The sequence below is a fragment of the Gymnoscopelus microlampas genome, assembly GCF_963454915.1.
Source record: "Gymnoscopelus microlampas genome assembly, chromosome: 6".
Classification (NCBI taxonomy): Eukaryota; Metazoa; Chordata; class Actinopteri; order Myctophiformes; family Myctophidae; genus Gymnoscopelus; species Gymnoscopelus microlampas.
The window spans coordinates 26,237,245-26,252,362 of record NC_139943.1 but is presented as its reverse complement, the minus strand read 5'-3'; the positions used below and the strand labels follow the sequence as shown (position 1 = coordinate 26,252,362).

The 15,118-nt window shown below is 42.2% G+C and overlaps 1 protein-coding gene across 4 annotated transcripts in view; it reads right to left on the bottom strand.

Moving 5' to 3' along the window:
• edc4 (enhancer of mRNA decapping 4) overlaps positions 1-14,474 on the bottom strand; it is a 38,336-nt gene extending 23,862 nt beyond the window's left edge. For all 4 annotated transcript variants that reach the window (XM_084059943.1, XM_084059946.1, XM_084059944.1 and 1 more), the window contains exons 1-13: positions 14,294-14,474; positions 12,058-12,229; positions 11,200-11,311; positions 10,647-10,746; positions 9,456-9,642; positions 8,596-8,743; positions 7,042-7,146; positions 6,130-6,242; positions 4,589-4,672; positions 3,931-4,026; positions 1,214-1,310; positions 509-689; positions 48-114 (exon numbers count right to left, since the gene is read on the bottom strand). In XM_084059943.1, the coding sequence (XP_083916069.1) occupies positions 48-114; positions 509-689; positions 1,214-1,310; positions 3,931-4,026; positions 4,589-4,672; positions 6,130-6,242; positions 7,042-7,146; positions 8,596-8,743; positions 9,456-9,642; positions 10,647-10,746; positions 11,200-11,311; positions 12,058-12,229; positions 14,294-14,381 (1,550 nt within the window). In that variant the 5' untranslated portion in view covers positions 14,382-14,474. The remainder of the gene's footprint in view (positions 1-47; positions 115-508; positions 690-1,213; positions 1,311-3,930; positions 4,027-4,588; positions 4,673-6,129; positions 6,243-7,041; positions 7,147-8,595; positions 8,744-9,455; positions 9,643-10,646; positions 10,747-11,199; positions 11,312-12,057; positions 12,230-14,293) is intronic.
• Positions 14,475-15,118: the final 644 nt, after the last annotated feature.

Below are 15,118 nucleotides of genomic sequence, written 5' to 3'. Positions count from 1 at the left end.
AGTAATTTCAGCACTGGCTAATCATCAAATATTGTAGGAAAACTCACTTGGTGTGGACACAGTAGAGTTTAATCTGGATCCCAGACTTGGACTCCATAGGCCCCTGGTTGCCCTCTAGAGGTACACACAAGAAAAACAGGGTAAACTGTGTTCGATGTTCTCTAAATAGATCACATCACCAACGGAGTAATAATGACAGGTGGTAAAGCTATGATTTTGAAAGATGAGGCATCTAAAGCATGTCACCACCTGATGACATGAAAAAAAACATAGGATGAAAAATAAAGAAATGTATGATACATACGGTACAAATTTAATATAAAATCTTTTCGAGATAAGTAGGAGCACATGATTTACAGTTGTATTGTGGCTTATGTGCTCAGTACCAGTGTAACGTTAAAAATGGATCGCTGCTCAGATTGGGGTTAGGTCTGATGAGATTAGGTGTACTGTGTGTGAACATCAATTAGACTGCAGGACTGAGTTAAATCGTTTCCAGTTTGTGTACCTGTGGTCATGCTCTCGCTCTCCTCCTCTGCAGGCAGGACCTCCGTGTGTCGCAGTCTGCTGTGTGTCACCTCCTGGACCCCGAAGCTGAGCACGGGATGGGTCAGCAAGAACTCCGACACCGCTGTGAAACTGGCCTGGCCTTTCTCCTGGTCCTGGTGGAGTTCCATCACGTAAAGAACCTGGGATAAAGGAGGCAGGATGAATGGGGCGGCGATAGCCAAGTGGTTAAGGCGCATGCCACATAGGCTCTGATGCCTGATAGCAAGTCACAAGTTTGATTCCAGAGCCCGGTTGACTTTGCTGCATGTCACTTCCAAACTTTCTCCCCGTTTCTGTCTCTCCACACACACACACACACACACACACACACACACACACACACACACACACACGAAAGGCAGAAAAAGCCCAAACAAAATAAAAACAAATTAACTTTTTGAAAAAAACATTTTCTTTTGCTGATTTTCTTAATATTTGCGATACATTTTAATGCAAACCCATAGCAAACTATTGTCATTCATTTTCATCATGCATATCAACATGGTATTTGAAGCCAGGGAGTAACCGAGTGAGAATGATTTATTCATTTATGACAGCAGGTGTGAAATGTTAGTAAAAGCCTACATTCATAATGGCAGGATATAGATAAGATTTCAGTGTAGCATTGTACAGGTCAGAATAGAAACAGAGTTGTGCTGCTGACCTTCCTCTGTACGTCTGTGAGGATGAGGCACTCAGCAGACAGGTCCAGACTGGCCTTCAGACTGGGCTGAACCGAGTTGAATGGATCTGGAGAGAACCTAGAAACAGATGCACATAAGGAGAGGAACCTTACTGATGATACTTGATCTCGTTGAACAAAAAAATTAAAGGTTCAGTCTGAGTTGAATGAGGAGTTCTGAAGAGTCGAATCTCGAACGAAGGATTGCTTCCTTCAGAGGTCTGGATAGTTCTGTGGTCATTAATATTGCTGCGAGTTGTCGTAAATTACGTGAGAATATATCGACGTGAGCCTAGGCCCTGCACACTGTGGTGGAATGTAGTGCGTTTGCTACCGGGAACCGTCAATCAGTGGTCAACTTCAAAGCAAATCAACTTTGAAACTCAGCTTTTTTAACAGTTTATTCCACATGAAATTCATGAATACAATTAAATGTCTTTGACACACCTTTCATTAACTTTTTATCAAACATTAGTAGATTCATCCATTCATAAAAATTTCCCCCTGCCATGGTGCTGCCTTATTTCTACCCCACTCCCTGACAATCGATAGTTATCACCGTCACCAAATTAAATAACGTCTACGGTAAAAAATTATACTAAGACCAGAGATGCTGCTAGCCCTGCGTCCTGCGTCTCTGACGCACATTTTTAATAAAGGACGCATAAAACCAACCATCACTGCGTCCACGGGACGCATACAACTAAAGCGAGCTGCAAGCCACGCAGCCCTGCTCCAAAGCGAGCCGCGCACCAAACCGAACCACGGATCAAACCGAGCCGCGACCCGCGCACCAAACCGAGTCGCGACGCGCGCACCAAACCCGGCCGCGATCCGCAGCCCAAACCGGGCCACGACCGCGCACCAAACCGGGCCGCGAGCCGAAACACCGACGCGCGACACGTTGTTTTCAGATCGTTATTTTCGGTGCGACACAAGCATAAATCATTTGAAGGGAATCCCACTTTTTAAGAAGAAAACACCAGAGCAATAAATACCGCCGCAAACATCTACTTTTCTTAAACAAATATCTCTGTTCCGTTTACATTCTCTTCCCCCTTCCACAAAGTGTTGTTGTTCTTTAGTTCCTATCCATCTCTGCTCCTATGAAGTGTACACTATCTTTTTCATAGTATTATTATGAACTTTATATCGTAGTTTGTACCCTGTATTCTGAGTTTATGACTACAACAAGTTGCATAATAGAATGTACATCATGACAGTGGTTCTCAACCTGTGGGTCAGGACCCCTAGGCGGGTCCCCACATGATTTTGGGGGGGTCCCCAGATGACACAGTGAAGTCACAATTTAAGGACTTTTAAGATATGTTTAATACCTCAAGAAAGAAAAGAAAAAAGACTATGACTGCATCAAAACTAATCAACAAACTATACTATAAATACGGGCAAAATTGTGAAATAATATAAGAAAGAGGCGATCTACAAGCAAGGCGTTGTGAGCTTGTAGATCGGATTTACAAAAAAAAAAAATACGACCTTGTAGATCTGCTATTTTCACAATATGTATCTGTGGAACTGAGTCAAACTAAATTAAATGCCTCAACTCCTAATTCCAAGTGCTTCCTCGGGGGGTCCCCAGTTCAAATATGATTATTTTGGGGGGGTCGCTGCCTGAAAAGGTTGAGATACACTGCATTAGGATATAATGTACACAGTCACACACACATAGAAGATATGGAGATTAGAGATCAAAGAAAAAGATAGGAGGGGGGGGCGTGTAATTGGGGACCCATAAAATGTTTCTGGGACCCATTTGAATGACCACCTGTGGGTCCCAGGACCCATTACATTGAAAACCTAGCAACATCACTGTAAGAAATTGTATAACCTTATTCTTAGAACCAAATTGGAAGTGTACTTTGCAGAGCAATGTTCATCATTCACACAACGCCAATTCACCCTTCGCTAGGCCCCACCCACTCCACTCTGCCAGACCAAGGTGTGGCAAGTTTGCTTCTCACTAGGGGTGGGCGATATGACGATAAAACGGTGATCCAAACACCATCTGCCTTTTCAGAGAGATCATATAGATCAAGATATAGCGAGTGCACATTCTATGAGTTGCAGTCCTATACCTTTCGCAATGACAAACGCTCATGGACATTTTTTAAACGCCAATTTGCATAGAGATAACATTGAAAATAGAAACTAATTCATTGTTCAGCTTCACGCCGGTGTGAACGCAGCATTACCTACACATGTGTTTCTAAGCATGCTTATAAATCTAATAGTGATTCAGGATACACCATGCCAAAGTAACCATTGGCGTCAACACATCAGCATCAGATCACTGCGGATTTGTACATTTGTTTGTTTTATATGGTTTGCACCTGCAGTTTAAGGACAGATTTCAGCCTCGGCAAAGTGGTGAAAAATGCACCCTTGTACCGTTTTCTGGGTATGTGGAATCTGTTGCTAATTCATAGGCACCATCACATTATCCCTATGCTTGCTATCAATGTTGCAGGTTGTGTGCGGGTTAACATTGACAGGTATGACATGTGACGGAAGAGTGCCAAACTATATGCCAGGTTAGCAATGGTTGCTAAGCTAGCATTGGACACTCGCTGTTGGGGTGGGATTTAGCAAAAGGTCAATTGATAATTATGGTCCCTTCATTGTGACAACAAAGACACAGAAGTTATGGAGAAGAGAATGTGACAGCATGATGCACTAACCTAATAGTTTGTAAGCAAGTCCATGAAACTGTGCACCACATCTTTAGCTCCTGGTTCTGATCCGCTCCAGTTATTAAGAACCGCCAGAATGGAACACTACAGAAAGAGAGAGAGAGAGAGAGAGAGAGAGAGAGAGAGAGAGAGAGAGAGAGAGAGAGAGAGAGAGAGAGAGAGAGAGAGAGAGAGAGAGAGAGAGAGAGAGAGAGAGAGAGAGAGAGAGAGAGAGAGAGAGAGAGAGAGAGAGAGAGAGAGAGAGAGAGAGAGAGAGAGAGAGAGAGAGAGAGAGAGAGAGAGAGAGAGAGAGAGAGAGAGAGAGAGAGAGAGAGAGAGAGAGAGAGAGAGAGAGAGAGAGAGAGAGAGAGAGAGAGAGAGAGAGAGAGAGAGAGAGAGAGAGAGAGAGAGAGAGAAATCAGACTTTAGTTTCAAGGGACTACCGTAATTTCCGGACTATAAGCAGCTACTTTTTTTCCCCATTAGGGGACCTTCTAAATCTATGGATTTCACACCTGCGGCTTATAGTACAGTGTGGCTTGTATATGCACACATTTGTTTTTTCCTAAATTTGGCTGGTGCGGCTTATATTCAGGTGCGCCTTATAGTTCGGAAATTACGGTACATAAGTCACATGTTTGCTTAGCGAATAGTTGTGTGTACTCACTCAGGGTCCTGCTTCTTATGATTGTCACAGAACAGTAAGCAGGATAGAGGACGTCCTCCATGAGGCGTCCACTCATGGAGACACCTGGAGGAAATTAAGAGGATGGAGATGTAAACAAGTAACCTTACAGGAGAATTAGATCTGGGCCTCTAGTTTGAGGGCACAGCAGTGCAATCGGCACAGGTGTTGCTAACAGAGCCTATTGAAACTGGACAACCACACAAGAATACTGTCTTTTACAGGGATGAAAGTGGTACGGTCTTTAGAGTCATGTTATAGCAAATTCATACCAGAAATTTAGTATGTTGCATGTCTTATGCTATTGGAAGATGTTCCACAATAAATTCACCCCTCACTATGAGCACAGAATGAGCATCTAAAATTAAGAAATTATATTTTCTTAAGTCTGTCTAAGGAGTTTTCCTTAATTTCTATGCAGCGAGCAAGTCTTTTTCTGCCGGTTTTCCACAATAACTTGGCCCATGTCATTACTGAATACAGAGGGGTTTGATGGTTCACAAAACTCACGGTTCGGTTCAATATAGAGCTATCGCGGTTCAGCACATTTTTGATACAGCAAAAAAGTAGAAATGCCAGATAATTTCCTCAATTTTATTTAATTTGTTTTACTTAGGAGAGCCTCAGCAGCTAACATATGTTATCTATTTAGCAGTAGCTAAGATCGTCACTAAATCAGAATTGCTGGACCACCTTAAATCAGTCCACCTTAAAGCCAGGTTAGCTGAGCTCATTAGCTTCTTTTCTCCGTAACATTGTCTATTTGAGAATATGTTTTGCTTTAAACAGATACAAACAGAGCCAATGGATATTATGCAGACAATTGCAAGCTTTACAATAGAGTTGTACTGGTGAAGGATTCTCTAACAGTAGAACCATTTATTCAACACACACACACACACACACACACACACACACACACACGGTTTCCTTGAGTGCAGCACATCATTTTAGGCTGATATATACATTTAAAAAAAGAAACAGCATACCATATGGATCATATTGCAAGGCAAAATCTACCTTGCCTGTGGCTCCAGCCCCTGAATCACTAGTAATCTAATCTAATATTAGATTGCCTGTTATGACTCTCACAAATGTACTAGTGTATTAGTCAAACGTGCATGCCTGGCTTCAATCCCTGAATCAGTAGTCACGCCCAGTCACCCATAAAAATATTTATGTTCCATTTCATTTGATTTATTTGAGTTTTGTTGGTTGGGATTCCAACCAGGCCAATCAGCATCCTTTGACCGTAGTTACTACATTAATCAGAGCAAGACCCTTCAAAACAATACTGGTGGCAATAACGTTAGTGGATAGAATTGATGTTGCTATTGAAGCGGTTTTGAAAAGAAGAAGAATTCAAAATAGAAATTCAGGATGTTCAAAAACCAACACCGAAATAGGAAACGAATCAACGATATTGTGGGTTACTTCTTTTTGGGTTGAGTTTACATTTGCAGCGTGGTGTGCAGTGTAAATGTCTAAAACATATCGTTGCTGAACAGTTTGTTTTTGTTTACCTGGGCTGGTCCTGTCCTCCTTCTATGTAAATTTGCCAGAACTTGACGTATCCATCATGGCTAGCTGTAGCGAGCACTGTCCCATCAGGAGACAAAGCTCCTTCGCTGACTCGCTAGAGGATGACATATCAAACAACTGTTATTTTAACATGACGCATAGACTAACAACGACATGGCTTACCTATGCAACTGAAAATGCTTTCAGACAGTTTCCTAAATAAATGAGTATTCATTTGGCTAACTGACTTGAATACCCCTACATATAGACTACATCTAAACATTTAAATTGAAAACATTTCTCTTACTGTGGTGGGAGAATTACTTTCCTTCATCCTTTTACATTGGGCTACAGTGATATGCGTGCATCACCAATGATGTGCTAATGTGAGCATTGTGTGACAATGTTGATAAGGTTTCCCGCAGCTTTGTGGTTCTGAATGTAGCAGCGAGAGCTGAGCTGTGTGGTTTGTTGTATGCATGTGGCAGTGTGAGCTGAGCTGTGATTTGTCTGCTTTTGTGGGGACAGAGATAAAGAGCTAGAAAAACCCTGCTCTAGATCATGGGTTCCCAAACTTTTCAGCCCACGACCCCAAAGAAATGCCATAGAAATGCTGGAGGTAATTTATGCACATAAACTTGCACGTTCGGTGCGCATTTGTAATGTATTAAAATGGTAAAATGTACTATTTGTAATCATTGTCATCCATTCTGTTGAATTAAAAAAAATAATAATAATAATAATTCATTATTTTATGACCCAAAATAATTACGCGACCCCACCGTCAGTGTCCCGCGACCCCAGCTCTGCCAACCCCTGTTCTAGATGGCTAGGCTCTGTCGGTGCCACACTATATGCCTTTGTGTCGTTAACCAGATAGAAACAAAGCGCTTTTTCCATGTCATCCTACATACCTGGGTGTGTCCCTTGACTATGATGAGGCCCTCCTTCAGTTCTGAAGCATCAACAGGCCAACTGCTGTTGTTGGCACGCAAGACCTCAAGGTCCCACACCTCTGCCTGGAGGAAGAGGAGGAGGAACAGGTCAGAGGTACACCGGCAGATAAGTGGAATGGAAAACCACACTGGCCACAGTTACATGGACCATCATGTATTCATTTAGAATTAATTCATTCCGAATTAACTCATTCTGAATAGAGGAATCTGAACCACTCACCTGTTTACATGGGACCTGAATAAAAGTATTCCTTGTTTACATGACCAAAGCATTCATTCAGAATATAACTTTTGACATGCGCAAAGTGGTTCCCGCCTACGCCCGGGCATGGACCAGGGGCCACTACCCGGAGCAGAGCTTCCCCTGGTGGGCATGGCAGGAGGCAATAGCCCCCTTGTGCCTCCGCGGCGGAGGTCTATCGGTCGTAGGCAGGCCCGGAAGCAACGCACCAGGCAGCGTTGTATGCGGTGCAAGCCTGTGTTCCTTTGTCATCGCCGTTTTAATGCAAAAGTAGCAGATCTACAAGTTCAGACCAGTTTCTTTTTTTGTATTGGTACCAGACACGGTAAAACGTAGGCTAGCCTAGTATTTGTCACATTTCTCATGTAGGTACCGTACGATGATGTCATCGCGCATTCGCACATGGTCATTATAATAATAAATGGAGAGAGAGAGAGAGAGCGCGCAACACTACAGTCTATGATCAATGCGTTTCTGCGTTTACGTGTGGATAGGGATTTTTTTTTTAAATCTTTGTCATGTGGCCAGGGATTCTTTTTAAAAACTGAGGACTAAAATACCTGTTTAGAAAAAGATCCATGTATAAGTGTAGCCTAGGCCAGCAATCCTCGGAGCGTCCGTTCTCCTGGACAAGTCTGGGCTTAACCATTACAGGCTTATTAAATGACGCTATTAGAATCATTAATTTTATCCCGCAGGAGCGAGCGCTTCTCAGCACCAACCGTGGCCGAATTAGAGATTTGATAGGTCATTTTTGGACAATTCTGACAGCCCTACTAAGCACGGACATGCGCAAAGGAATGCATGTATTCCAAACAGACAGGAGCGTTTGGAATAAAGTGTTTACATGGTCAATTCCGATTGATTTAACCCGATTCAAACGGTCTATACCACCCCTCCTATTCCGAATGAAAATGCATTCGGGTCAGACTGGAATGGAATATTCTATTCCAATTGGGGTGTTTACATGAGCAAATCTATTCGGAATGAATTCATCCATTCATTCATTCCGAATAGAAGTGTATTCATTCCGAATACAACTGTCCATGTAACAGCAGCCAATGAGGGGGGCAGGAACATGGCAAATGTTAAGCAGTGTACCTGTCACACTGTGTCCAAAATGAAACACACGCTACATGGAGGCTTAATGGCATTTCAAGTAGACAGAAATCAATAGCTTTAGAAGGACTGAACAAGGTCAGACTAGAAGAGGATAAAGACATGTATCCCACTCAAAGGCGTTCCCAGCTGGCCAGAAAAACATCAGATACCTTGTCTTCGTGGAGGAGGGCCAGGGTCTGGCTGACATCATCTTGGTTCTCCTCATTGTCCTCCACTATGAAAGGACACCAGATAAGGCGGCGGTGGGAGTTCAGAGGAGTGTCCTCTGGCCTGCGAATATGGACCACAACCTGGTCACTGTGGGGATATAAGTTAAGGATGGTGGCGGATGAAAGTCTCAAAGACCAGTCTCTGGGATTTCTGACACTAAATAAGACGCATTACCAGGTCATTGCAATAACAATCATACTGATAGAAATATAACCTTGTACAAAAGTGCAACCATGATGATTAACAGACCTATAGAGTACACATACATGCGTGTATAAACTCTTTGTGGTCATCCATCAAAACAGAGGTTCTCAAACTTTTTCATGTCAAGGACCCCCAAATTGGCACTTATTACCCCACGGACCCCCATTTGAAAAGATAAGCCAGGGACCTCCAATAAGAGAAGGTTTTTTATGGCTCTCTAGCAGTGATTCTCAACCATTTTAATTTCAAGGACCCCCAGTTTAACATGCATCAGGGCTACGGACCCCCATTTAATGGCATTTATACCGCTGGGACCCCAATTCATATTGTATAATCAATGTTAATTTAACTCTGAGAGTGTACAAATGGAACCAAATGGACCCGTTAGGGTCCATTTGGTTCCATTTGTACACTCGCAGAGTTACACACCCATAAGGGTCCATTTGGTTCCTGTCCATCATTTAGCTGGGGACCCCCTGGAACCCCCTCAAGTACCCCTGGGGGTCCTCGGACCCCACTTTGAGAACCAATGCATCAAAACACACACTAAGCACACACACATCAATAGCCTTCTATTATAGTCATAACAGGATACAATATCTTGTTGCTGGTGCAGGTAATCTGCCACACCACCAGGTTGCCAGCTTCATCAACACAGCCCAGCAAGGATGAGTCAAGGTGGGCAAAGGCCAGGTCTGTGACTGCGCCGGTGAAGCCCTTCAGCAGCGAGCGTTCACCTGACTCCAGGCTCAGCACACGAATCATTGCATGGTTGTTGGCACCTAAGGGTACAGATGTTCATTTTGAGAAATTCATTAAAAAGCCAGAATTGTCATATTTCTACAACATATGCATTGCATACTGTATGTGAAAGTTCTTTTACAGCACTGGATATAGATATTTCTGCCCCTGAGGACAACGATGAACAATACATTTAGGAGACTACATTTGTACTACTTTCATATTTATTGGAGCCAGATGGGATGTAAAAGAACACATTTATAATATTCGTTGCGAAGTAAAAAATAATAAAACATTTTAAACCCATTTGGAGCTGATCGATCCAGTTGAGCCTGATGAAGGGCATGTAGCCAGAAATGTCATTGCACTTGGGTGCAATAAATTATTTTTCTTTAAACAGAGCCCATCAGGGTTCGAGTGTTTCATTTTCTTATTGTCTCCGCCAGGAGACTATTGTTTTCGTTCTCGTCCTTCCGTGTGTCCACCAAGCTGACATTGGTCAAGCTTCACGTGACACGTGACAATATGTTGAAAGGGTGTGCTTTGATTGGATAGCGAGACGCATGACGAAATAGAGCCCTATAAATAGGTGTGCCACTTCGAAACATTGTTTACATGTTTCGAAGTGACATCAGTGCCATCAGCCAAGCTAACATTGGACATGTTAGCTTGGCTGATTGAACATGTTAGCCAAGCTAACATGTTCTAATCCTTAGATGTTCTAATCTAAGAATCAGAACATTTCTAGAAAACTATGGTTAAAGATAGGGTAAGTGATTTCCTTTGGTTAAAATAGCACGGGTCTGCTGGCGGAGACTTGTGCTCCGAGGAGCACATTTTCTAGTTTACCGTTTAATTTTTTGCTTAGCACCTGCCGGACACAGGGGGCGCATGTGAACGTCTTTCTATTCTTTTCATCTGAACGGATTAGTTCCCAAGCAATACTCCTTTAAGGTTTTATCATGAAATTTCACTTTTTCTTAGTTTTTTGTGGTTCTATGATGTCCCTTCTACCAAGGAGACACATTCCAGGAGCCTCACTCACCTCTGATGGCATATGCCAGAAAGGAGTTAGACACAGCTATCAGATTTCCATAGTAATACTTGTGCTCCCAGTCATACTTGGCAACAGGCTGAATCTTCACCTGCAGTGAACAGAAATCCAAAATTATAGCAAACAAATATCAAGTCAAGCTTTATTCATAGAACACATTTAAAACAATTGAGATTGACCAAAGTGCTGTACACAGTCAAATCCAAGCATCAACAAAACATTATGCATGTGCACCCATATAGCATCAAAACACAATATTATGTTTTCAATATGCCTCAAGTCTCAGTACTGGATCATTAGAGTGAAGGTTAAATGGGAGCTAAATTAATAGAGGAAGCCATGGCTGTTGCCTATGACAGGAGCGTTATTTGACAAAAGGGGAGCGCGTACTTGATTGGTAAGCAAGTTTCAAAAGTGCATTGAAACCTGCATTATAGCACAGACTTCCTCTGTCATACACCTTCTTCTTTAACCGTCTTACCTTTTGCTGTCTAGCAGATCAAAACACTTGGATGGATAGTATCAACAACAAAAACTGTCTTACCTTGCTGCTACCTCGAGCTTTACTGTCAATACTGGAGTCTCGACTGGCCACAATCTCCACATTTTTGGAGATAATGGAGATACAGGTGGATCCGTCATCACCAGAAAGACAGCTTAAGTAGAAAAACACACCCACACACACTAATGAGTTCTGATGTGAATTACACCGGGGGGGGAAACGCAGTGTGGCTCTGGAACTTGGTTGTTTTAACATGTTTTGGGATAACAATCTATTTCTATGAGGTATATTTGTTTTGGGAAATTGGACTATACTTGAAAAGTTTGTCGTGTCATGTTGATAATAAAAAAACAAGACAGTCAAGTAATGGCGTGACCTCCTTGTCTAATCTTTATCTATGAACTACTAGTAAGTTACTATGTGTGCCGTCTGTGAATGAAGCCACACAAATCACAATGTGGTGTTCAGTGGCGAATACAACAGGCTGGCTGCTTGTGTAAAGGCCCTAAGTGCGGTGATGATGGCCTTAGTTGGCCTATTGAAAATAGCTAACTTTATATACTCTACCAACCAATAGCAACAAAAATGCTTCACAAGAACAGTCAGTGTTAGTGCAGGTAAGACATTTGCCAGGGGGAGAAAATATAACTTTGACATCACCAGGTACTTCAAGCTTTCATGGCCAGAAAGGTGCTTCTGTTTTGTGACATGCACGTTGCGGCATGAGCAGCGATTTATCTACTTTTGAAGGGACCAACATACATACAGACAAACCCTCGTCTAGATGGCACAATTAACAGCTAAATGGTCTATGTTTACATACGATATATGGAGTAGATAATGAAACGTTTTTACATACAGAGGAATATGGTTGGAATTTACGATTTGACATTAACTCACATTATCTGACTCTCCTGACTGTTGGTTAAGTCTGATGCACTGGGGCAAGTGGATTCAGCCATGATTGACCTGTCCCCACTACCTAGAAGGCCTGCTGCTCCTAGACTCAGTCCCAACAGCCCGTTCAACTCTCCATTAAAGGAAGGTTTTCTCTGGTTGTTGCTTGACTGCTCTGTAGAAAGAAGGACATGTGAGGGTTAGGTTATAGAAGAAATTAACAGCCCCCCACACACACACACACTGTTTGATTCCGTTCCACTATTTTAAATAATTAATATCTGAACTTCTGAGTCAGACTAAAGTTAGGAGACTTACTAAAGGAACTTGAAATTGTGTATTCCTATAGAAAGATTAACTATGTGATACTACACCGCCATAACCCTGTCAGAGCTCTGAGGTTAGCTGACCAATCGTTATACTGGCATTACCAAGAACCACTGAAAACCAGGGGTGACAACCATTCCTTTGCCGTGGCCACCCCAGCAGCTTTGGAATAACCTTCCTCTCCATATTAGATCCATCAAGATTTTAAAGTCTTAAAATCAAGACTCACTTTTTAGCCACGGCTGAGTTTAATTTAAATGTTATCACATTTCCCATCTTGTGTGCATAGGTGAACAAGTATACGTCTGTGTGTGTCTCCTACACATGTGGATGACTGGGTACAACCTCTATACATACACGTATGTATGTATGTAGTAGATATGTACACTTGTTCTATGCTTGTGTTTATACACATCACACACACACACACACACACACACACACACACACACACACACACACAACTTACTTTGAATGTATTGGTTTGTTTTTTAACTATAGTTTTTTGAGTGCACTATACATAAAGTTTAATTTTAAAGTTAACAGGTTATTTAAATCTGCATTTGCATCCCGATTTACTAGTGCTAAATATTCTGCAGCAAAGTGATCATTTGTTTAGTTTCAAGGTAAGCCGTCACTGTTTTGAAAGTGGACCGACCTTCTGCGCAGTTATGAAGGCCCAGGCTATTTCCAGGTACTACTAGGACATTCATACATTTCCAGAATGCACATTAATATGGCTCATCGAACAAACTTGCTTTTGAGACAAGAATGCACACAGGCTGCACCACATGGTCCAAAATGATCAATTGTCTATAGGACAATTTAATTTGCTGGCGGCTAAATGTATTCACATCAACAGTAGCTTTGGACGTCCCTGATATTAGACTGAGCCACAAGCTAGCTGCGTAATGGCAAATTCATGACTTCAACATGAACTAACCTGCATTAAACTTCCCCGTAATGATCACAGGCAACAACTTTAAACGTGTTGTTCAAGGGCAATTATTTCACAGTGATGCGTGATGGTCACACAGTTAGCTGGCTAGTAGTGGCTACATTTACTTTCGCATCCCTTGAGAACTAGCTTGCAGTGTTGCCATGTTTGCTTATTATAAGTGACTTTGGGCTTGTTTTTCTTTAAAGTTGCTTGTAGTTGCTTATTTGGGCTTGCTGGTTGTTTAAACCAGTGGTTCTCAAACATTTCATGTCAAGGACCCCCAAATTAATATTTTTCCCCCATACCAGATTAGTGTTAAAAGGGGAAAAAAGAAATGTCACCCTTTCCCCAAGATTGTTTTTGAAAAAAGCCTATCTACAAGTTCACAACGCGTGGCATCGCGTTGAGAGCTTGTAGCTCGGCTATTTTCAAATAACTGATTAATAGATTGATGTAAATTGTTCATGTGGCCTAAGTCGCTTCTTTTGGACTTTTTCATAGACATGGTTGCTTATTTCTCTCACAAAACCTGGCAACACTGCTAGCTCGGTCTTCAGGCATGAGGCGCCTAGACCAACAGTGCTAACTGACTGTTAGCATATAGCCGCAATGGCCGTATTAACACTGCTTGCTGGGTTACCATTAGAGCTGGACAGTATAATTCGTCGCACGACATAAAAAATGACATATCTCAAAATGACAAAAGTATCGACGATACTTTTGTCAGTTGAAAATTACGTTATGTCACGTTTGTTTGAGTGACAGGCTCGCGCGACTACGTATAAATTAGCATTTTAGCTAGCTATTTGATTAGCATGTTATTAGCCGAAGTTAGCATTTAGCTAGCTATTTGGCTAGCATGTTATTAGCCGAAGTTAGCATTTAGCTAGCTATTTGCTTAGCATGTTATTAGCCTGATGCGGGCCTGGCTTGCAGACGCAGTCCCTCCTTGTCATTCCCGGTCCAACTTACCGGCGCTGTTCCCCGGGCGGTCCAGCTTGAGGATGTCCCGAAGGTGCTGGGTCGCACCCTCCATGTCGATGTTAGAATTAGAAGCCATGGGTGAGGGAAAGGGGGGAACTGGGTTGTTAGAAAGGGGAGAAAGTATTTCTTTTTCAGTGCGATGCTGCAATCAGTGCTCACTTCTCTCACCCCCAGCAACCGTCTAAACTTCCGCTGTGTCCGCGCAACGTTTCTCCCCCGAAACATCAAAGCCCCGTGTTTTGTGAATCGTTAGTTCCTACCTGGTTCTTTTCAGAATTGTGCCCCGACTGTCCACTGCCCATTCACCTAAACTGTCCCAAATATCAATTGCATTTATTTCAATCTCCCATTTAGAACAAAATGAATGCCTCAGGCTGTTGTGAATTGCGTGAGTGACTGCAACCTGACGCCAATTCTACAAATGCCATCTAAATCAAAATAAGTAGTTCTCACACTTTCAAGATTTTTTCAAAAATAGCAGATGCAGCGCAGCACGAAGTGACCCGCTGTAAGCTTGTAGATCTGCTATTTTTGAATAGCCAACGCAAAAATCTAAAATGACAATGATACTTTCCCGGTTTTTATAAGTCCTGAGGGGCAATACAGTAAACTAAGGTACACATGCCAGCAGATGATAGCTATGCAGGCCATCTCATATTTCACAGGTTAATCATGTGTTTAGGAGAACAGACTGATTTACAAAAACAACCTGTTTATTTCAATTCCCATACCTTCCAAGAGAATAGTCACCAAATTGACAAGTTGTTAAAATTACTCCCTTAACAATAACACTGATTTTGCTTGCTATAACAC